The sequence below is a fragment of the Bos javanicus genome, chromosome 7, assembly GCF_032452875.1.
Source record: "Bos javanicus breed banteng chromosome 7, ARS-OSU_banteng_1.0, whole genome shotgun sequence".
Lineage (NCBI taxonomy): Eukaryota > Metazoa > Chordata > Mammalia > Artiodactyla > Bovidae > Bos > Bos javanicus.
Window position 1 is genome coordinate 57,336,306 of NC_083874.1, and position 22,914 is coordinate 57,359,219.

Here is a 22,914-nt window from a genome sequence, read left to right on the forward strand (position 1 = left end):
GGTCACTGAGCTAAAAGAATCGTAGTTCCACCTTTGTTCCTTTCACTGACAACTGTTTCACCTTCCATGTGCTGGTTGCCTAATGCGTGTTGAGTTAATTACGAGGCCCATGAGAGGGTGAGAGATACTCCCCTGCCCCCCTAGTACCCAATAGAAGACTGAAGGCCGAAGCCAGACATTAAGGAGTTAGGAAGCACGGGGGTTCCTATTGCCCGTTCACCTGTGGACACCCCATTGCTGCAGGCTGCCTTGTGTCTTCCTTCTTTGTTTTGTTCAAACTCATCTTCTTCCTCTGGAAGTGAAAGTGTGGATGTCTGCCAAAGTTCAGCTTTTGAACTGCTTGTTAAAATATCAGGAATGGACTGTTGCCTCAGGAACAGACTATTGCTTCAGGGCAGGGATCTGAGAGCCCAAGAAGCTGTTGAAAAAGTGGTAAGTCAGCTTCCAGGTAACTCTGAGTGTCAGCTGGAAAGGGGACTGACTTCTAGGCACCATCGGCCAAGAAGATCACCAGCACTGGGGTGGAAGAAAATGGCAAGTGTAAATACCTGGCTCCATAACCGGCACAGAGCAGGTCACTGCTAAAGCATGGTGGTGGGCGCTGCTGCTGAGGCCTGGTCTCTAGGACCTTCCCCTCCTGCTTCCACATGCGAGTTGAGGATGTTGGCTCTGGTGGCTCCTTTATTTGGGGCAACGGGGAAGATGGTGGCCCTCTGTTTTTAGCATTGATGTCTTCTGCAAATTCCTCCCACTCTGCAGATCTCAAAGTGTACATCTGTGTGCTGAAGGCATTGTGTTAGTGTAAGAGCTTTGAGGTAAAGGCCACAGATAGGTTGTAGGTGGGCCTGTGAACCCCTTAAAGCCGTGACCAGAATTGTTCATGCATGTGTTCTGAGAAGCAAGCTCGACTCCCAATTTGTGGACTACTGACCATTGCAAGTCTCTAATGCCTCCAAAAGCTTCAGTGTTCTGCAGCATCAGAACTCAGTGTTCCCCAAGTTTGGTAAACATGCATCCTGGGGTTCACAAATTGCCTGTAGGTGGTGAATGGGTACATGTTTGTTTCATTAATGGTTATGTGATTCTTTTAGTGTTAGAACAAAACATTAAAGCTGACATTTCATGAACATTCTTTGTTGGGAGGAGGCTATGTCTTGTTTTTAGAAAAGGTGACTTAAGTGTGAAATGAGTAACAGTATATAGGTAGGTCGATGCTAAATTTTGAGGAACAATGATTCATCCTGTCAGCTGGTGCAGATAGAGGGGCTGAGTCTCAAGGAAGCAGAGAAAAGGCTGTGAAGAAGTTGATGGTCAGCTCAGGACAGGAGCCTGCTGGTCCACTTCTGTCTGTCCTGATACCATGATTCTCTGTGAGTTGGAGAAGTTTCTGTGGCTTTCTTGGATCTCCTCCAAGAACCTGGCCCCCATCAGGCCAGGAATCCTGCCCAGAGAGTTTCCACCAGGACTTTTATTGCAGGAAAGATAAACATGGAGGAAAAAAGGCATGTCTTCATCCACATGCTCCCTCAGTTTTGAGACGTACTTTTTCATATTTTAATGTTTCTGAAATTGAGCTGCATCTTGCAAAAGTGTTCACTTAAGTAGATAGTTATTTCCTTGCCAAAAAGCTGTTATTAAGTGGGTAATAGGTTAGCATTGAAAGATGGTTCTTTTCACTATTTTTCTCTCTTCCAAAACAAATTACACTTGAAAGTTGGGACTTCTAATAAATATACAAAGCGAAAGAAAATTTCTCTTTAAAAGGAAAATCCTCATCTCAAGCCATTTCCTAGTCACTAAATGCAAGTCAGGGGAGATGAGTCATGGTGACAGGAATGGAGACATGGAGCCCAGGCCCGGCTTGGAGTACCTCCCACTTCCTCCCTGAGCCTCAAATTTCTCTGTCTTTTGAATTAATTTAGTCTCTTTCCCAGAGGTGCACCGCAGAGAAACTTCTGGAAGTTACATGTCTGAATCCTCAATGGCAGGGGGCAGGAGGGGCGTGGTATGAACCAGCCTCTACAGTTTCAAGCAGACCTCAGTTTGATGTCAAAGCTTCTTGATTCCTCCATATTCCATTTCTGTAGAAGAGCCCTCTGGTCTGTTTTTTTGGATGGTAAACTTATGGTGGGTCAGAAGCACTTGAATAGCCTTTACAGAGCAGCGTTTTCCATTGGCTGTTTTTGTTCTCGCTGTAGTGGAGATAGATGGAGTGTTACTTTGGGTTAGAAAACCCAGGAAAGGGGGCGGGGGCTGCTTTGGGAGACACATTTTCTCAGGGAGGTGCCCCAGCCCCTCAGCTTACTGCTGCATTTAGAAGCCAGATCATAAACAACAAGGACTCGGCCTTTAGAAGTCAAGGGAATAACTAAGCTGGAAAAGGGTGAAGTGAAAAAGCCAAGGAACGTGTAAGTAGAGGATTATATGGAGCCATTTAAAATGACAAAAAGCAAGAGTAACAAAGCGACAGATGGAATGTGGCCCCACAGGGCCCTGCCAAGCTAACTCTGAGAAGTGTTCTCTTGATGTCCCCTGAAGCATTCACGGGGTTTCCTGGCCAAATTCTCAGGCTGTTTCTATGGCGCTTACAAAAAAGAATGTAGCACTGTTGATGTGGTCCTTTCCCCTTCCCATTCTGCATTCTCTTCGCAGCCTCGTGAAATAAATCTCTGGCTCAAGTGAAATCATGAAAAAGAAAATGAAGAAAAAAAAAAGAAGTGCTGTGGGGGCAGGGGAGTGCTGACTGGTTCTGATTTGTCACAAAACAAGGAGAATTTCTCTAAGAGTAAACAGTGTTTATTTTTCGTTGAATTTTTTTTTTCAATCAAATGGAATTGCTTAATTAAAAAAAACTTATCTCTTTTCTCTTTAAATACTACAGACAACCTCATTTTATCTCAGCAGACACCTAGAAACAAAACACTGGACCCACCAGAGAAAACGGGGCAATAAAAGCATCAGAAATTCAAGTCAACTATGGAAGAATTACTGTTAGCTGGCAGCTCTCGATTCTAAACAGAAGTGTCCCAGAACCTACTGGGTTTGACAAAAGTTTCTTAGAACTGGGGATGTGGGAAGGTTGGACTCCATGGACTTCTATTCCAATTGTCTCCTGCAGAGGGAAAATAAAGTCGAGGCATCAAATGAACACCCAAAGAAACATTTAAAAACGTGTTTGACTAGTATTCAGTATGTGAGATTATTAGGTAATAACTTGTCCTCCTAGTTAACCTTGTCCTGGAATATATATAGGTTATTTGTAGCCGCCACTGCTATAATATTTTCTGAAGGATGCCAAGCTGTATGCAAGATCTTTTTGCTAAAGTCCAGACTGTCGACACTGATCTCATCTTTTCTCCGCTTGCCCCCCACGCACACTTTGCGTGGTTTTAGGATAGCTCGGGGTTTGCTGTTTTCCCTCGAGGCCTCAAGGGTAACATCGCGTTTGGTGTTTCGGTCAAACATCCTGAAGAAGTTGTTGTAGGAGCCTGTCATGATGACACTGCAAGGCAGAGAGGAAACAGGGAGTGACTGAGTGTCACAGACATAGGCTTTCTACAGCTAAGAGACCAAAAACCGCAACAGGCTTTGTAGTGTGACCATTGACTTTAGAACACTAAGACAAACAAGCTCTTGGGCTGGGTGAAGGGTGATGATAGCCCTCCTTGTTATTTATCAATAGATTCCTTTAGGTTATTTTGTTCCATAAGTCAGTCTAGTGGTTTTAATGATCCCAGCCCACCTCCTTCACATCAGGATTCTGAGGCTGCAGTCAAGTCACGCGAGTAGGAACGCTGTAAATAGCCGTCCTTGTATCATGTTCATTTAGAGCATGGCAGTCTTAGGAGTGACTGTGCTGCCCGACTGATAAGGCTTTCTCGCATCAGCACTGAGGGATGCTGACATCGTGTCTTCCTCCTGCTATGAACTAGATAGAAATTCTGCCTTTTCTGAAAACTTATCTAAAAAGTGGATCTCATCATGGTCTTGGGAGGGAGTAAACAAAAATTAGAATTTTTAAAAGGGTGTAGGATGAGGAAATAAGCCTTTGTAGTGAACTTACAGATGATTTCCTACCTTCCTACAAGAGCTATCCATTCTCAGGAGTATCTCTCATTGATGAAGAGAGCAGGGGGTGCCAAGAGCCTCTCAGAAGCCATGGACCAACTCTACTTAATGGTGACAGTTTGGACAGGTGACAGGCCAAGGGAAACAATGTCCCTCAAGCAGCACCCTCTTATGGCTGACCCCAGAGAGGTGGGCTTGGCCTTATTTGTGGGTGAGGCTCTGACTGGCTGGTTAGGATGGGAGAACACTGTATCTCCATTGTCTTGGGTTAGAGGAAGGTGAAGGAAAACTGATGAGACTGAGCCATGGCCAGGGGGCTGAGTTTTTGAGTATTTGTTAGTTGTCCCGGAAATTAATCAAGGGCTAGATTTTGTTACCCTGGCCTGGGAAACTGATGCCATGAAATGTGTGTATCTATCGTAGGGTGTGGAGAAGGCAATGGCACCCCACTCCAGTACTCTTGCCTGGAAAATCCCATGGGTGGAAGAGCCTGGTAGGCTGCAGTCCATGGGGTCGCTAAGAGTCGGACACGACTGAGCGACTTCACTTTCACTTTCCACTTTCATGCATTGGAGAAGGAAATGGCAACCCACTCCAGTGTTCTTGCCTGGAGAATCCCAGGGATGGGGGAGCCTGGTGGGCTGCTGTCTATGGGGTCGCACAGAGTCGGACACGACTGAAGTGACTTAGCCGTATCATAGGGTGAGCAATTATTATCTCATCACGTGGGGGTGCTGAATGCTTTACCCCTAGCCTCATTTCCTTTTCCATCATTCCATGTTAAGGGATTTACACAGGAAGAAAAGTGAATGCGTGTATGGTGTCACACAGCCAGTAAGTAGCCAAGCTGGTCCTCTAGCCCACATCTGCCAGACTCCAGGGCATAAGCATTAAGCCATTTGGCCTTATTGCTTCCCACGCACTGACCTCTGCTTCCATTACCACCACCCGACTTGTTTTTAAACCGTAGGAGAAAGTCTTTTTTGGAAAAAAGTAAAAAAGTAATTTCAACCTTATCTGGACCAAAAATAACATTTTCTCGGTTATGGAAAGAAACTGTAATGTGGTGGAAAGAATGTTCATTTTAGGATTTAAATTCTTCCTCTTGTCTCTACTACTTACAGTGATCTGCCCAAGCTCCTGAATTAGTATCTGGCTGAGCCTCAGTTTCCTCAGCTGTAAAATGGGGACAGTGAAAGCAATCTTGATGGATTGTGGTCAGGATTAAAAAATCATGATGTGTGAAAGTACCTAGTAAGTATAGGTTTTGAATCTTGGTTAAGATAGAAGGGGAACTTGAACAAAAATAACCACAAATATTTTTAAAAATCTATTCATAATGAACATTGAATAAATGAATAAATTACCAATGGAAACGAAAATAAAATAACAGGGCAGGGATAGCTACTTTTCCCCTGAGGGCCTTTGTTCAACTAAGTAACAGTTGCTTTGCTCTGGGCCCTCTGCCCTCCACTAACTGGGTGGTGTGATCTGGGTCGTCTACCATGTGGTGACTCCTGCTAGGCCTGCTGAGTGGAAGGCTGGTTTTGGATCACTGGCTCAAAAAACCCAACAGGGGTCAGAGAGGTAGAGCCTGTGCTCACTAGAAGCTCGCCTCTGAATGTTTTGCAGTGATAGAATTTCCCTGCTTTTCAGTATGACTGCTGGTGCTGCCTTCACTAAGGAACAGCCCCTGGTAGCCTGTGCTGGCTTCTCCTGGAAATCACAGCAGCATCTATTCGTCAAGCCAAAAAGAAACTGCGGGGAGGTAATAGGAAGTACTGTTGAAACCAAAGGCCTCTAATAGTCATAAATCTCTTTGAGGGCACAGAATAAACGAGGCTGATGAGAATTCAGTTCATGACCACCAGGCCTTAGGCCAGTCTCTGCGGGCAGCCTCGAGGGATAATTTCCCATCCAGACAGCACACTTTAAAGTCATTGGAATAGTTCATCCTTACAATTTGCCAGGGGAGCTTCATTTTAGGTATATGGACCCAGCTCTGGGAGGGTCTTGCCTGTATAAGGTAGGATTTTTGTGAGGTTAAAGGGTCACCTGAGCCAGTTCTGAAAGAGGAGTCCAGGGTCTCACCCATCGCCTGTTCCTTTCCAGACTTGACCTCGAGGTCACCCGCTGGGCCACCTGTGCAGCCCTGCCAGGCCTCAGGGCCGATTCTGATGGCTCTTTGGTTGCACCCGCTTAGGATCCACGGCCCAGGGCCGGTGCAAGGAGAGGGCCCCCCGTGGAAGGCTCCCAGCCATCAGACCTTTCTTACCTGTCTGACCCATTCCATACACACTCAAATTTATCAAAAATGCAGTCATTTTCGTAGAGGGAGCACAGCTTGCTGCGGAGGTAGTCGTGAACCTGGAGGGGCAGGGAAAACACATTAAGAGGGTGTTAATTATTAATATTTTAAAAAATGATTCCTCTGTGAGCTCTTCTTTGGATGGGAGCTGTTCATTCTTCCAGTGTAAATGTGGCTTGACTCAGATAGTTCTGGGTCTTAGCACAGGCACGGCCCTTCTCAGCCTTGGGACTTTAAGATGGTTTGGTGAGCTGTTTACATGGCACATGTGGATTAAACAAACTCGCTTACATAGATAGTAGCATAGAACAGGGCCCAGTAAGCAGGGGATTCCCATTTTCTAAGCCTATTTATTATTTACTTTTGGTCAGTATCTTTTAAAAAACTTTTTATTTTTTGCCGTGCAGTGTGGCATGTGAGATCTTAGTTCCCCAACTAGGGATCGAACCCATACTCCCTGCAGTGGAAGTGCAGAGTCTTCACCACTGGACCACCAGGGAAGTCTCTTAGCCCATTTAGACAACACCATTCATTCAGCCTTTTATTCAATAAATATTTGTTGAATGCCAGCTCTATGCTTGGGATAGAGCCATGGACAGAATACCCTTGGGGTGCTTTCCTCCCAGTATTGGGGAAGAGACTGTGTAGCCAAGTAAATACATAAGATATTTTTCTTTTTTTGATTTTTAAATTTTATTTGTTAACTGGAATATAATTGCTTTACAGCAATTATGTTGTGTTTCTGCTGTGCAACAAGTGTAAGATATTTTAGATGGTGATAAAATGAGAACAAAAAAAAAAGTGGAAAAAGGGTAGTGGGAGCTCTGGGGGATTATTTATATAGGGCGAGTAGTCAGGTTCACCTGAGAAGGCGACATTGGAGCAGGAACCTGGAGAAAATGAGTGCATCTCAGTGGTATCTGGGGAAAGGCTTTCCAAGCATAAATGAAAGTGTTAGTCCAAAAGACTGTTCTATACATCTGTGTCTCTTTTGCTGTCTCGCATACAGGATTATCGTTACCATCTTTCTAAATTCCATATATATGCGTTAGTATACTGTATTGGTGTTTTTCTTTCTGGCTTCACTCTGTATAATCGGCTCCAGTTTAAATTAAAAAAAAAAAAAAGAAAGTGTTAGTCACCGTCGTGTCCAATTCTTTGTGATCCCATGGACTGTAGCCAGGCTCCTCTGTCCCTGGAATTCTCCAGGCAAAAATACTGGAGTGGGTTGCCATGTCCTTTTCCAGGGGATCTTCCTAACCCAAGGCTTGAACCCAGGTCTCCCGCATTGCAGGCAGTTTCTTTACCACTGAGCTACTAAGCATTGAGAACAGCTAATGTAAAGGCCTGGAGGCAGTGGGGTAGAGGGTAGCAAGGAGTAGAGTGGGGGGCCTCGGCGTGTGCCAACCAGTTCCCGTAGGCCCCTTACTCTGAGTGATGTGAGCAGACGCCATGGGCAGGGTGCTGCGCCTGCTGCACTGTGACAGAGTGTAAGCCCTGCAGGGCCAGAGACAGGGAGGTCGGGTGTAACCTGCTTGACAGATGATGGTTTGGACCAAGGTGAGCAGTGGTGGGAGGTGGCCAGAGCCTTGACGAGTTTGGAAGGACAGTTGATAGGACTTGCGGATGGAGCCACTGTCAAGTGTGGAGAGGAAAACTGGAGTCAGAGATGGCTCCTGAACCGTGCTTTCGAGCAAGCGGGAGGATGGAGTGGCCATGCTCCCTTCGGGGTTGGATAATTTGGAGATGTCTGTGCAAGGGGAGAACACCCAGCAGACGCTGGTGTGCACAGTGCAGCCCTGGATTGTGTGGCAATCCTCTCCTGGTTCTATTTTTCAGTGAAATAAGAAGCAAGGTTATCAGCTGAGCGTGAAAAAGGCCAGGGGCGGGGAGGTGGTTGGCAACAGTGCTCGGCTCCTGGAAGGCACTGAGGGCTGCTTGAAGTTGTTGAATGTGAATTTTTAAAAACATTTTATTTATGTATGCCGACCTTTGTTGTGGCACTCGGGATCTTTAGTTGGGGTGTGCAAATTCTTAGTTGTGGCATGATCTAGCTCCCTGACTAGGGATTGAACCCCAGCCTCCTGCATTGGGAGTGCAAAATCATAGCTGCTGGGCCACTAAGGAAGTCCCCAGATGTGAATTTTATTTATTTATTTTTTTATTTTAATTGGAGGCTAATTACTTTACAATATTGTGGTGGGTTTTGCCATACATTCGCATGAATCAGCCATGGGTGTACATGTGTTCTCCATCCTGAACCTCCCTCCCACCTCCCTCCCCATCCCATCCTTCAGGGTCATCTCTGTGCACCAGCCCTGAGCACCCTGTCTCATGCATCGAACCCGGACTGGTGATCTATTTCACATAAGTTAATATACATGTTTCAGTGCTATTCTCTTAAATCATCCCACCCTCACCTTCTCCCACAGAGTCCAAAAGTCTGTTCTTTACATCTGTGTCTCTTTTGCTGTCTCACATACAGGGTCATCATTACCATCTTTCTAAATTCCACATATATGCGTTAATATACTGTACTGGTGTTTTTCTTTCTGACTTACTTCGCTCTGTATAATAGGCTCCAGTTTCATCCACCTTATTAGAACTGATTCAAATGTATTCTTTTTAATAGCTGAGTAATATTCCATTGTGTGTATGTACCATAGCTTTCTTATCCATTCGTCTGCTGATGGACATCTAGGTTGCTTCCATGTCCTGGCTATTATAAACAGTGCTGTGATGAACATTGGGGTACACGTGTCTCTTTCCCTTCTGGTTTCCTCAGTGTGTATGCCCAGCAGTGGGATTGCTGGGTCGTATGGCAGTTCTATTTCCAGTTTTTTAAGGAATCTCCACACTGTTCTTCATAGTGGCTGTACTAGTTTGCATTCCCACCAACAGTGTAAGAGGGTTTTTCTCTTTGCACCCTCTCCAGCATTGTTTGTAGACATTTTGATAGCAGCCATTCTGACCGGTGTGAGATGGTACCTCATTGTGGGTTTGATTTGCATTTCTCTGATAATGAGTGGTGTTGAGCATCTTTTCACATGCTTGTTAGCCACCCAGATGTGAATTTCAAATGAGTCTGGTCAGCATGGTTGGGTGTTTCTCTCCAGCTGCATTCAGCAACTCAGGTGAAGATGGCAAGTAGGCAGATGACTGAGGCTTGGAGCATAGTAATCTGGGTGCCATTTTCAGTTCTTCCTGAGATCCGTTGTGGGGAGTGGTAATGACATTAGGCATACGTAACATGCCAGCTTGTTATTATTAGCCAGGCTGTTTAGCCATAAGATCTCATCTCATCTCTAATATTATCTTAGGTTGTAGGTACTGTCATTCTCTTCACTTTAATGGAGCATGAACTGCAGGGTATGACATCATGTGTCCAAGATCACATAGCAAAGGAAATGACAGAATGGGAAGTGAACCAGGGGTCTGGGTTCTGGAGCACCTGCTCCTGCCTGCTCTAGCAATCTGCCTCCCACTCGCTCTGCCTCATTGGCCTCGCCTCACATAGAGTCTCAGTCCTGGACAGCTGTGATGATGAACTGAAGTCAGGCCAAGAGGCAGACAGAATTGGGTGAAGGCAGAAAGGTGTTATGGAAAGCACAGTTTGACTTGGTTTAGATGAAGAGTGATGGTTCATGATCTCTTTTTCTTCAGCCTGGGCCCCTCTCCTCCCTTGTGCCAGGGTTCTGGCAGATGCTGAGCTCAGAGGCTCAGCTTGTGCTTAGCCCTGGGCAGAGGAATGAGGTCAGATTCACTCCATGTTCCATTAGATGTCTGGGGTATTTGAAAAGCTCTCTGAGTTATTTGGACAGGGTAAGGATTTCTAACTCTGCAAATTAACTTCCTTCACCCTTACGCTCGTGTTCCCAAATAACTCTGGTCCTTTTCAGGGTATCTGCTTCAGGGTTATGGTGACAAGTGAATCCATTGGCAGCTGGGCTTATGGCTTTGTTAGATGGGGAGAATAAGGGAGGCTTGTGTCCTAAGCTTCGGGATTCTGCTATAAATTAACTCACTGTCTTCCCTTCCTCTCCACTCACTGTCCTCCCTTCCTCTCCTACCACCTCTTGTGCATATTAGGAGTGTCTCAGATCTGATAGGGAAGGCCATTTTGTTTGTAGGGCCATTTCTGCTTGTTGAAGTTCTCTATTTATTGTGAAGAATCTTGAGGTAAAGCAGAAGAGTCCCAGGACAAAGGGCTGATGCTAGATCCTCACAAACTTTTTCTGAAAAGGGCCAAATTATAAATATTTATACTTTGTGGGTCATGTAGCCTCAGTTACAACTATCCAACTGTACCTTTGTAATGCAAAAGTAGCCATGATACACAAATGAATGAGTTAAGAGTTGTGTTCCAATAAGACTTTATTTACAAATACAGGTGGCAACTTCTGGGTCATAGTTTGCCTAACCCTTGACTATAAGTCTTGACTATAATTCCCTTTCTCCCCAGTTAGCAGACTATTTCCTTGGAAGAGAGGGATGGAGGAGGTAAGGACATCCACTGGGGTTCGTACTTTTCTTCTGATGGTTGGAAGATACTGACCTCAAGAATTGATCTCTTTTCTAGACAGCAAGCCTAATTCTTGCCTTTTCTTGACTTTATCATTGACTTGCTTCCAAGATCTGTGTAACAGAGGGAGACAAGGAAGAGGAGTGGGCTTCTGAAGGGGAATAATGGCAAGCTGGAATTAATCCAGTAGGCAAAGGAAGCCACATTTGTTATCCTCATACTCCAGATTGCCTACCTTTTGGAGGAAAGAGATGAGCAAAATAGATCCTCTTTTAAATCTTATCTCCCCCTACTCCTTCCTTTTATCTGTTATGGGGCACTTTTTTTTCCCCAATATTTCCTCAAACTTTATTTTTTTGAGTACCTTTTAATTGAAGGTACCATTTTAATTGAGTATCTTTTAATTGAAGTTTTAGTTGAGTTACAGTGTTGTGTTAATTTCAGGTGTATTTTTATTCAGATTGTTTTCCCTTCTAGGTCATTACATAAAATATTGAGTATAGTTCCCTGTGCTGTATAGTGGGACTTTTTTGGTTGTATCTTTTCTCTTCTATATAGAGTAGTGTAAATATGTCAATCCCAAACTCCTAATTTATCCCCCCTGCCTTTTCCCCTTTGGTAACTATAAATTTGTTTTCTATGTCTGTGTGTCTATTTCTGATTCATATATAAGTTCATTTGTACTATTTTTTTGTAGAGTCAACATATAAGTGATACACGATATTTACCTTTCTCTGACTTATTTCGCTTGGTATGATAATCTCTAGGTCCATTCATGTCATTGCAAATGGCATTATTTCATTCTTTTTTTTGGCTGAATATGTATATGAATCTGCCTGCCAGTGCAGGGGAGGCAGGTCTGTGGGTTCGATCCCTGAACAGGGAAGATACTCTGGAGAAGGAAAGGGCAGCTCATTCTAGTATTCTCTCCTGGGAAATCCCATGGACAGAGGAGCCTAGTGGGCTACAGTCTATGGTGGTGTTAGAGTCGGACACGACTTAAGTGACTAAACCACCACCACATGTATATATACACACCAATTTTTATTTATATGGTGTGTATATATACACACCAATCTTTTTCTTTATATCAATATTTCTTTCAAAATTCCATTCATCTGGAATTTTGTCTTATAGAAACACCACAGGTGAGTGAGAAATATCAAAACGTGCGTGCTTTGGAAGTGTGGGCCCCTTAGTGGAGAAACCACATTACCAAGAACTCTATAACTAAAAGTCAGGAAGGATTCAAGGAGAGAACCTAGTTTGAGCCCTTATTTTCTCCTCTCAGCATCTATGTTCCGGGGAACTTCTGGCAACTCCAGGTGAGGACATCTACAGGAGAAGATCAATAACTATGAAGGTATGCTGCGTATATACATACATACATATATATATATATATATATGAAAGTGAAAGTCACTCAGGTCCGACTCTTTGTGACCCTATGGACTGTATAATCCAAGGAATTCTCCAGGAGAGGACATTGGAGTGGGTAGCCTTTCCCTTCTCCAGGGGATCTTCCCAACCCAGGGATCGAACCCAGGTCTCCTGCATTGCAGGCGGATTCTTTACCAACTGAGCCACAAGGGATATATATATATATATATCTTCTGTTGTAAAGAGAAATCTTAAGCAGAGAACATCGACGGTTCACCATCAGAGGAGAGAAAAAGGTAAGACAGACACAAGAAGCATCTAGACAGCAAAGTAAGAGGGAACTTAAGACTCATCCTATTAGATGCTTTTCTCTTCATGTTCCAAATATTGTTTCTTTGCTCTGTTCCTATGAGCTTGGGTATGGCCCTCTTAACACTAGGCTGAGTCTCCCAATACACAGATTCTTACATCATGTACTTGCAGAGCCTGCTGTGTATAGCTGATAGACCACTCTAGCCTGGCAAGATTAAACTCTGTTGTTTCGTTCTTCTATTTCAGGGGTTGATGAACTTTTTCTGTGAAGGGTCAGACAATAAATATTTTAGGCTTTGTGAACCATAGGTCTCTGTCACAATGACCCAACTCTGCCCTTGTAGCATGTAGGCAACTGTAGGCAATAGGTAAATAACCAGGTGTGACTGATTCAATGAAACTGTTTTTCCAAAAACAGATGCAGGGCTAGATTTGGCCCACAGGTTTGTCAACTCCTGTTCTATAGGAGAATGTGAAAAGAGCTCATTATACTTAAGTCTGCAGCTGCTTCTTCTTGGAAACATGCTTGAGATCAGCTGATAGATATATTAAGAGACCTAGAAGTATCACCTGTATGTCTGCCTGCTCAGGGAAGGCACAAATAGTTGACAGAATTCCTAAACACTGGACCAGTCCTTAAAATTTGTTTAAATTTTATTTTTATTTACATTAGAGTATAGTTGATTAACAATGTTGTGTTAGTTTAAGGTATAAAGCAAAGTGATTCAGTTACACATATATCTATTCTCTTTCAGACTCTTTTCCCATACAGGTTTGTACATAATACTGAATATAATCCCCTGTGCTATTCAGTAGGACCTTCTTCATTGTCTGTTTTATATATAGCAGTGTGTATATGTTAATCCCAAACTCCAATTTATATATTTATTTAATATTCCCCCCTTTCCCATTTTGTATACATACATATCTACTTTTTATCAGATTCTTTTCCCTTAGAGATTATTACATAATATTGAGTATAGTTCCCTGTGCTATACAGTAGATTCATGTTGGTTATCTCTTTCATAGAAAGTGAAAGTGAAGTCACTCAGTCGTGTCCGACTCTTCGAGACCCCATGGACTGTAGCCTAGCAGGCTCCTCCGTCCATGGGATTTCCTAGGCAAGAGTACTGGAGTGCGTTGCCATTGCCTTCTCCCACATATAAAGTAGTATGTATGTATCAGTCCCAAACTCTTAATTTATCCTTCCCACCCTTTCTCCAGTAACCAAAATTGTTTTCTATGTCTGTAGGATTATTTGTTTTGTATGTGAAAGTTCACTTGTATAATTTTCTTTTAGAACCTCCATATAAATATCATATGATATTTGTCTAACTCTGGCTTATTTAGTATGATAATCTCTGCATGCATCCATGTTGCAGCAAATGGCAATATTTCATTCTTTTTTTACAGCTGAGTATTAATTCCATTGTGTGTGTATGCACACACACACACACACACACACACACCAAGTCTTCCTTATCCATTTATCAGTGACAGGTGATGGACATATAGGTTGCTTCCATGTTTTGGCTGCTGTAAATAGTGCTGCTATGACTACTGCAGTGCATATATCTTTTCAAATTATGGTTTTCTCTGGATATATGCATGGGAATGGGATAGCTGGATCATGTGGTAACAGTCTTTTTAGTTTTTTAAGGAACTTCCACAGTGGCTGTACCAGTTTACATTCCTACCGACGGAAAGGAGCACTTTTAAGGGAAGGCATACATGTGAGTGTGCTGAGCAGGGAGAAACACTTGGTTAAGCAGGTTTCTGTAATGCAGGCTTCTTAAAGTTCTGCAATAATCAAGGAATTATAAAATTATAAGAGGGGAATAGAATATTAATTCAGTATATTCACCCCAAATTTATATTTTTGGTAGTGGGAGTACCAAATAGTGCAATGAAGATAAGTAGGATTGAAGAGGGCAGAGCAATGAGGGTTATCATTTGGGCAGTGGTGTTTCTTTTAAGATCTATCTCAGCCTGTCCCCTTCTTTATGATCCATTGCTGACCATTCCCCTTTGGCATTTGTCTTAGAAACACCACAGGTGAGTGGTAAGTATCAATCCATGTGTGCTTTGAAAATGTGGGCCCCTTATCGCAGGGACCACATTACCAAAAACTCTATAACTAAGTCTCAAAAGACAAAAGTCAGGAAGGACTCAAAGGAAAACCCTGGTCTGAGCCCTTATTTTCTCCTCCCAGCACCTACATTCTGGGAGCTCTTGACTGCCTTCAAGTGAGGACAAGATCTACAGGACAAGATCATTGGCTATGAAGGTATGCTGCATATATATTCTGTTGTAGAAAAAAAAAAAAAAACTTAGGCAAAGAAGATCAACTGTTCACCATCAGAGGAGAGAAAAAGGTAAGACACAGACATAAGCAGCAGCATCTAGAGAGCAGAGTAAGAAAGAACTTAAGGCTTGTCCTATTTGATGCTTCTCTCTTCATGTTCCAAATATTGTTTCTGCGCTGTTTTTAGTTTTTTAAGGAAACTCCATACTGTTCTTCATAGTGGCTGTACCAATTTACATTCCCACCGACTGAAAGGAGCACTTTTAAGGGAAGGCATACTTGTGAGTGTTGTGAGCAGGGAGAGAACAGGTTTTGGAAACACCTGGTTAAGCAGATTTCTATGAGGTAGGCTTCTCAGAGTTCTGCAATGATCAAGGAATTATAAAATTATAAGAGGGGAATAGAATGTTATTTTATTTCAGTATAGTCACTCCAAATTTCTGTTTTCAGTAGGGGGAGTACCAAATAGTGCCTTGAAGATAATTAGGATTGAAGGGGAAGAGCATTCAGGGTTAAGAATGGGGCAGTGGTATGCCATTTAAGGTCTGGCTCAGCCTGTCCCCTTCTTTATGAACCATTACTGACCATTCACCTATGAAATTTGTCTTACAGGAACATCACAGGTAAGTGATAAGTATCAAACAAAGCATGTGCACTTTGAAAATGTGGGCCTCTTATTGCAGGAACATTGCCAAGAACTCTATAAAAGACAACAGTTAGGAAGGACTCAAAGGGAAAACCTAGTCTGAGCCCTTATTTTCTCCTCCCAGCACCTACATTCTGGAAGCTCCTGACTGCCTTCAAGTGAGGACATCTATAGGAAAAGATCGACTATGAAGGTATGATGCATATTCTATTCTATTCTATTGTAGAAAAAAGCTTAAGTAAAGAAGATTGGGTTTTTGCCATCAGAGGAAAGAAAAGGGTAAGACACAGACTCAAGAAACATCTAGAGAGCAGAGCAAGAAAGAACTTAAGACGCATCCTATTACCTACTTCTCTCTTCATATTTCAAATATTACTTCTGTGCTCTGTTCTATGAGCTTGGGTGTGGCCCCCTTGACACTAGGCTGAGTCTCCCAACTCAGATGTGCTCACATCATGGACTTGTGGAGCCTGCCGTTGTATGACTGACAGACCACTGTAGGCCTGGCAAGATTAGACTCGGTTGGTTCGTTCTACTTCAGGGGTTGACAAACTTTTCCTGTGAAAGGTCAGACAGTAAATATTTTAGGATCTGTGAGCCATAATGTCACAGTGACCCAACTCTGCCATTGTAGGATGAAGGCAGCTACAGACAGTGGTTAAATGATCAGGTGTGGCTGATTCAATGAAACTGCTTTTATAAAATATAGGAGGCTGGATTTGGCCCACAGGTCATAGTTGGTCAACCCCTGTTCATAGAAAAAGATGAAACTAGGTCATCATGCTTAACGCTACAGCTTCGTATTCCTGGAAACATGCTTGAGATGAGCTGATGGGGATGTATGAAGAGACCTAGGAGTATCACCTGTATGTCTCCCTGCTCAGGGAAGGTGCTAGTAGTTAATGACAGAATTCCTACACACTGGAGCAGTCCTTATAATCTTTTTCATTTTCATTTTTATTTTGGAGTATAAAATTTATAAAATGTTTTATAGTTGATTTACAATGTTGTGTTAGTTTCAGGTGTACAGCAGAGTGATTCAGTTACATACATACATGTATCTATCTTTTTCAGATTCTTTTCCCATATAGGTTATTATATAATATTGAATATAGTCCCCTGTGCTATTCAGTAGGAACTTCTTGGTTATTTTATATATATATAGCAGTGTGTATATGTTAAACCCAAACTCCAAATTTATCCCCTCCCTTTCTCATTTGGTAACCATAAATTTGTTTTCTATGTCTGTGGGTCTATTTCTCTTTTGTATATGAGTTCATTTATACCATTTTTTTGAATCCTTGTTAAAAATATCATCATGTTAACCTTTCTCTGGCTTATTTCATTTCTCTATGTCTAAACATACTGCAAGTGGCTGGAGTAGTATTCCATTGTGTGTGTATACACACACACACCACATGTTCTTTATCCTTCATCAGTGACTCAAGATGGACGTTTAGTTTGCCTTCATGTCTTGTCTATTGTAAACAGTGCTAGGAACCGTGGGGTGCATGTGTTTTTTCAAATCATGATTTTCTCCAGATGTATGCCCAGGAGTGGGACTGCAGGGTTATATGGTAACTATCTTTTCATATTTTTAAGGAACTTCCATACTGATCACCACAGTGGCTGTACTCGTTTGCATTCCCACCAACTGTTCAGAGCACTTCTATAGCAAAGGCATACGTAACTAGTGTTCTGAGCAGGGAGAAATGCTTGGTTAAGCAGACTTCTCAAGAGTTCTGCAATGATCAAGGAATTATAAATTATAAGAGGGGAATAGAATATTATTTTATTTTAATATAAGCACCCCAAATATCTGTTTTTAGTAGGGGGAGAGCCAAATACTGCCCCAAAGATAATTAGGATTGAAGGATGTAGAGCAGTAAGGTTATAAATTGGGCAGTAGTGTGCCTTTTAAGATCTGGCTTAGCCTGTGCCTTTTTTTTGTGAACCATTCTTGACCCCTAACCATTCCCCTTTGGCTCTTTTTTTTTTTTTTTAACAGAAACACTACAGGTGAGTGGACGTGTGGGCCTGTTATCATTATTATTATTATTGCAGGAACCACATCACCAAGAACTCTATGACTAAGTGTTAAAAGACAAAAGATGGGAAGGAACAGCACAGTCTGAGCCTTTATTTTCTCCTTCAAGCATCTACATTCTGGGAGCTCCTGACTAATTCCAAGTGAGGACGTCTACAGGAGAAGATCATTAAGTATGAAGGTATGCTGCATATATATATTCTGTCATAAAAAGAAATCTTCAGCAAAGAACCATCATTCACCATCAGAGGAGAGAAAAAGGTAAGACTCTGACACAAGAAGCATGTGGAGAGCAGAGTAAGAGGGAACTTAAAGCCTGTCGTATTAGATGCTTCTCTCCATGTTCCAAATACTGCGTCTTTGCTCTGCTCCTGTGAGCTTGGGTATGGCCCTCTTAACACTAGGCTGTCTCCCAACACAGAGGTTCTCCCTTCACGTACTTGTGGAGCCTGCTGTGTATAGCTGATAGACCACTCTAGGCCTGGCAAGGTTAGACTCTATTGGTTTGTTCTTCTATTTCAGGGGTTGGCAAACTTTTCCTGTAAAGGGTCAGGCAATAAATATTTTAGGCTTTGTGAGCCATATAGTCTCTGTCACAATGACCTGACTCTGCCCTTGTAGGCAACCGTAGACAATCGGTAAATGACCAGGTGTGCTGTTTCAATAAAACTGCTTTTCAAAAAACAGATGCGGGGCTGGATTTGGCCCACAGGTCTCAGTTTGTCAACCCCTATTCTATAGGAAAATGTGAAAATGGTTCATTAGATTAATACCTAAGGCTACAGCTTCTTCTTCCTGGAAACATGCTTGAGATCAACCGATAGATGTATGAAGACACCTAGAACTATCCCCTGTGTATCTCCCTGCTCAGGCGAGGTGCTAGTAATTGATGACAGGGTTCCTTCCCACAAGACCAGTCCTTAAAATTTAAAAAAAATTTTTGATTTTATATTAGAGTTGATTTACAATGTTGTGCTAATTTCAGGTGTACAGCACAGTGATTCAGTTATACATACACATTATGTATTATTTTTTAGATTCTTTTCCTATACAGGTTATTGTATAATATTGAATATAGTTTCCTGTGCTATTCAGTAGGACCTTCTTGATTATCTATTTTATTTATATATTAGTGTGTTTATCGGAGAAGGCAATGGCAACCCACTCCAGTACTCTTGCCTGAAAAATCCCATGGATGGAGGAGCCTGGTAGGCTGCAGTCCATGGGGTCGCTAAGAGTCGGACATGACTGAGCGACTTCCCTTTCACTTTCCACTTTCCTGCATTGGAGAAGGAAATGGCAACCCACTCCAGTGTTCTTGCCTGGCGAATCCCAGGGATGGGGGAGCCTGGTGGGCTGCAGTCCATGGGGTCGCACAGAGTCGGACACGACTGAAGCGACTTAGCAGCAGCAGTGTATTTATGTTAATCCCAGACTCCAAATTTATCTCCCCTTTCCCCATTTTGTAACCATAAATTTGTTTTCTACATCTGTGGGACTATTGCTGTTTTGTGTATAAATTATTTCTATCATTTTTAAAAAAAAATCCCCATATAAGTGATAACATACAATATTTGTCTTTCTCTGGCTTGCTTTACTTAGTATGATAATATTAGGAACATCCATGTTGCTGCAAATGGCTGAGTAATATCCCTGTGCGTATATATGATGGTATGTATGTGTGTATATATATACACACACCCCACACCTTCCTTATCCATTCATCAGCAACAGGTGATGGATAGTTAGGCTGCCTCTATGTCTTAGCTATTGTAAGTAGTTCTATGTGGGGGTGCATGTATCTTTTCAAGTTATGATTTTCTCTAGATGTATGCCCAGGAATGGGATTGTTCAGTCATATGGTAACTCTCTTTTTAGTTTTTCAATGAACTTCTATACTATTCTCTACAGTGGCTGTAAGAGTTTACATTCCTACCAGCTGTACAGAGCACTTTTAAGGTAAGGCATACCCATGAGTGTTCTCAGCAGGGAGAAACACTTGGTTAAGCAGGTTTATATAATGCAGGCTTCTCAGAGTTCTGCAGTGATCAAGGAATTATAAAATTATAAGAGAGGACTAGAATATTATTTTATTGTATCGTAAGCACCCCAAATTTGTTTTTGGTAGGGGAAGTACCAAATAGCGCCTTAAATAATTAGGATTAAAGGGGGCAGAGCATTAAGGGTTATAAATTGGGCAGCGGTGTGCCATTTGAGGTCCTGCTCAGCCTGTCCCCTGACCATTCGCCTTTGGCCTTATCTTACAGAAACCCTACAGGTGAGTGATAATTATCAAACAAAGCATGTGCACTTTGAAATTGTGGGCCTCTTATTGCAGGAATCACCTCACCAAGAACTCTAGGACTTAAAAGACAACCTTTTAGAGGAACAGTTTGTCAATCCCTGAAACAGAAGAACAACCCAATAGAGTCTCCCAGCACAAAGGTTCTCCAGACCTTAAAAGTCAGGAAAGATTCAAAGGGAAAACCTGGTCTGAACACTTATTTTCACTTTCCAGCCTCTACCCTCTGAGAGCTCCTGACTACCTCCAGGTGAGGACATCTACAGGAGAAGATTATGGACTATGAAGGTATGCTCCATATATATTCTGTTGTTCTCTGCCTAACGTTTCTTTTTTACATCAACTGTTCACCATCAAAGGAGAGAAAAAGGTAAGACACAGACACAAGAAACATCTCTGAGAAGCCTGTACCGTGGAAACCTGCTTAGCCAACTGTTTCTCCCTCTCAGTGCACTCGCACTCACGTGGATGCCTTACCTTAAGACTCATCCTATCTGATGCTTTTCTCTTCATGTTCCAAATACTGTTTCTTCGCTCTGTTCCAGTGAGCTTGGGTATGGCCTTCTTGACACTAGGCCAAGTCTCCCAACACAGAGATTCTCACATCATGTACTTGTGGAGCCTGCTGACCTTAAAATCTCTTTTAACCGTGTTCCAGACACTCACTTAAGGAGTCTGTTTACCATTTCTGATATAGTGTATTACCACCTTTGCTTTCAAATACACCATCTAAAATAAATTTTTGCATTAATTTCCATACATGGGTTCTATTTCTTAGTATTCTACAAAGATTTCTAAGCTTACCACTTGCTAAATGTAGTTTGAGAACCATGAGTTTAAAATGCTAATCACTTTACGGCACAGCTAGCTAGCTTTGTTGTTAAGTCTTTGTCTAAAATAAAAGTACCATAGATTAGCTGAGAAATCTGCTGTTGAAAAAGCAGCCACAAAAATGAAGCTTTCATTTTGGAAGAAAAGTCAGTTTCAGATCCATTGAGAAAGTCAAGCTCATCTCCAGGGTAATGCTTACTCAGAAGTGAAAGTCGCTCAGTCGTGTCAGATTCTTTGCGACCCCATGGACTATACAGTCCCTGGAATTCTCCAGGCCAGAATACTGGAGTGGGTAGCCTTTCCCCTCTCCAGCGGATCTTCCTGACCCAGGAATCGAACCCGGGTCTCCTGCATTGCAGGCAGATTCTCTACCAACTGAGCTAATAGGGAAGCCCCAATGCTTACTTAGGAATAATTAAAACATAGTTTTAACGGTTCAGTTTTTAATTCTTACTTTACTAGTTATGCTTAAAACCTATCTCTATATAAGTATTCTTTTCTTTACTTACTATGATCCTGGTAATGAATGTGGTGTAATAAAAAATTAATTGCTCCCCCACGGTGCCTAATCCACTCTTCTCTAGCTGGGGCTCTCCAGCAGCTCACACCTCTGTCAGCAACACTCTCCTAGCTTCTAGTTCCCACACTTAATACCAAATGGTTGGGCTGTTAGCAGGAGCCTGAGGGCAAGGGTTAGGGGAGAGTAAGACTGCCAGCTCACAGGGGATGCTATCTGAACCACAAGGTAAACCACAGGGGTTAGCCAGACTGGCCCCCAAACCTTTTGCAGCATCACAGTCAGCCATCAGAGTCCTCAGTGTCCTCAACCTCCTCTCTGAACATTTCCTGCTTCTCTCGGGGCCTCTCATGTGGCAGCTGGACTTCTGCTTTCCTGTGCCAAGGTGAGTGGGCTCTGTGTTCCTCTGGACCATCATTTGTGCCTCAGCTCCTTCAAAATCATGCCATCAGACACTACTTCCTGCTCCCCATCCCTCTTACAGTCATCAACAGTCTCTCTGCCTCGTGCTTGGAAGCCACTCTAGTGCCTCAATCTCTCTTCCATCACTATTCCTGCCATCATTCTTAGAAATTCACTCTGGACTCTTAGCCTCATTCTTTTCAATGAGTTTTGTCCTTTGCTTTTGTGGTCATTTTATGAGCCTTGTCATCACTAACTGTATTTGTCTAATAAATATCACTCTATTGTGATGTAATGACTCCTATCATTTTAATTCAAGCCCTTAGTGTCTTGGTTCTATCAGTTCTTCATTTTCCTTCTAACCTACCTTAGATTCAGTGGCCCCTCATTCCAATCACTCCTTTAATCAATACCTTCAACAAACTTGCCTTTTCCCCTCCTTCCCTTGTAGTTACTTGGTAAAAGCCCACCACTGGTTAAATCTAACTTTCTGCCCTTCCTTACCTGAACCAAGCAGGCTCATGTGGCTGGAAAGAAACATACAATCACACAGATTTGTCTTACTTAAAATATATAAATAAGTGGATCCCATTGCAACCCTACCATAGTGCCCTAGTCAATTTGCTCTTTTAGAGGAATATTTTACACTTTCCCTTCTCACTCAGCTAATGATCTTGCTTCTTATTTGACTGGAAAATAGAAGCAGAAACCATCTGTATGTTCCCATCACAAATCTGCATCTGTAGCTGTTTTTACTCTTCTCTCTTTCCTTTGATGGATGAATGGTCCATCTCATCTATATCTAATTCTGCAATGGAGTATGTTCCCTTGAGAAGCTGACTGCTTCAGTTAGTCCACTCTTTACTGGCTTCTTTCTATCACCCTAAAACAAACTATGATGCCTTCCTCAATCCTGCATCCTCTTCCAGCTACTACCCGATTTCTCTGTTCCTCTTCAAAACAAAATCTCTTTCCAAATTTCACTACATTCACATCCTCCATTTATGATCTCTCTTGAACCCACTCCAATCAGACATTTATTCCTACGGCTTCACTCTGTCACCTGACAATTTCCATGTCACTAAATCCAGTGGCCCTTTTTCAGTCCTCTCTTGATTCAACAACACCGTTCAGCAGTTGGTGACTTCCTCCTTGAGATGGTTTCTCCAGTTGGCTTCCAGGACACCTCTCAGTTTCTCACCCATTTTACCAGCACTTTTCTCCAACTTCTCTTGCCAGATCCATTCCCTCTTCCCAGCCTGTAATCCCTAGGG

The 22,914-nt window shown here is 42.6% G+C and overlaps 1 protein-coding gene across 13 annotated transcripts in view; it reads right to left on the reverse strand.

The window, feature by feature from the left end:
* Positions 1–3,158: 3,158 nt before the first annotated feature.
* The window catches only part of PPP2R2B (protein phosphatase 2 regulatory subunit Bbeta), a 509,042-nt gene continuing 489,286 nt past the window's right edge, over positions 3,159–22,914 (reverse strand). For all 13 annotated transcript variants that reach the window (XM_061423894.1, XM_061423888.1, XM_061423890.1 and 10 more), the window contains 2 exons: positions 6,344–6,435; positions 3,159–3,502 (listed from right to left, as the gene is read on the reverse strand). In XM_061423894.1, coding sequence (XP_061279878.1) covers positions 3,223–3,502; positions 6,344–6,435 — 372 coding nt within the window. In that variant the 3' untranslated portion in view covers positions 3,159–3,222. The remainder of the gene's footprint in view (positions 3,503–6,343; positions 6,436–22,914) is intronic.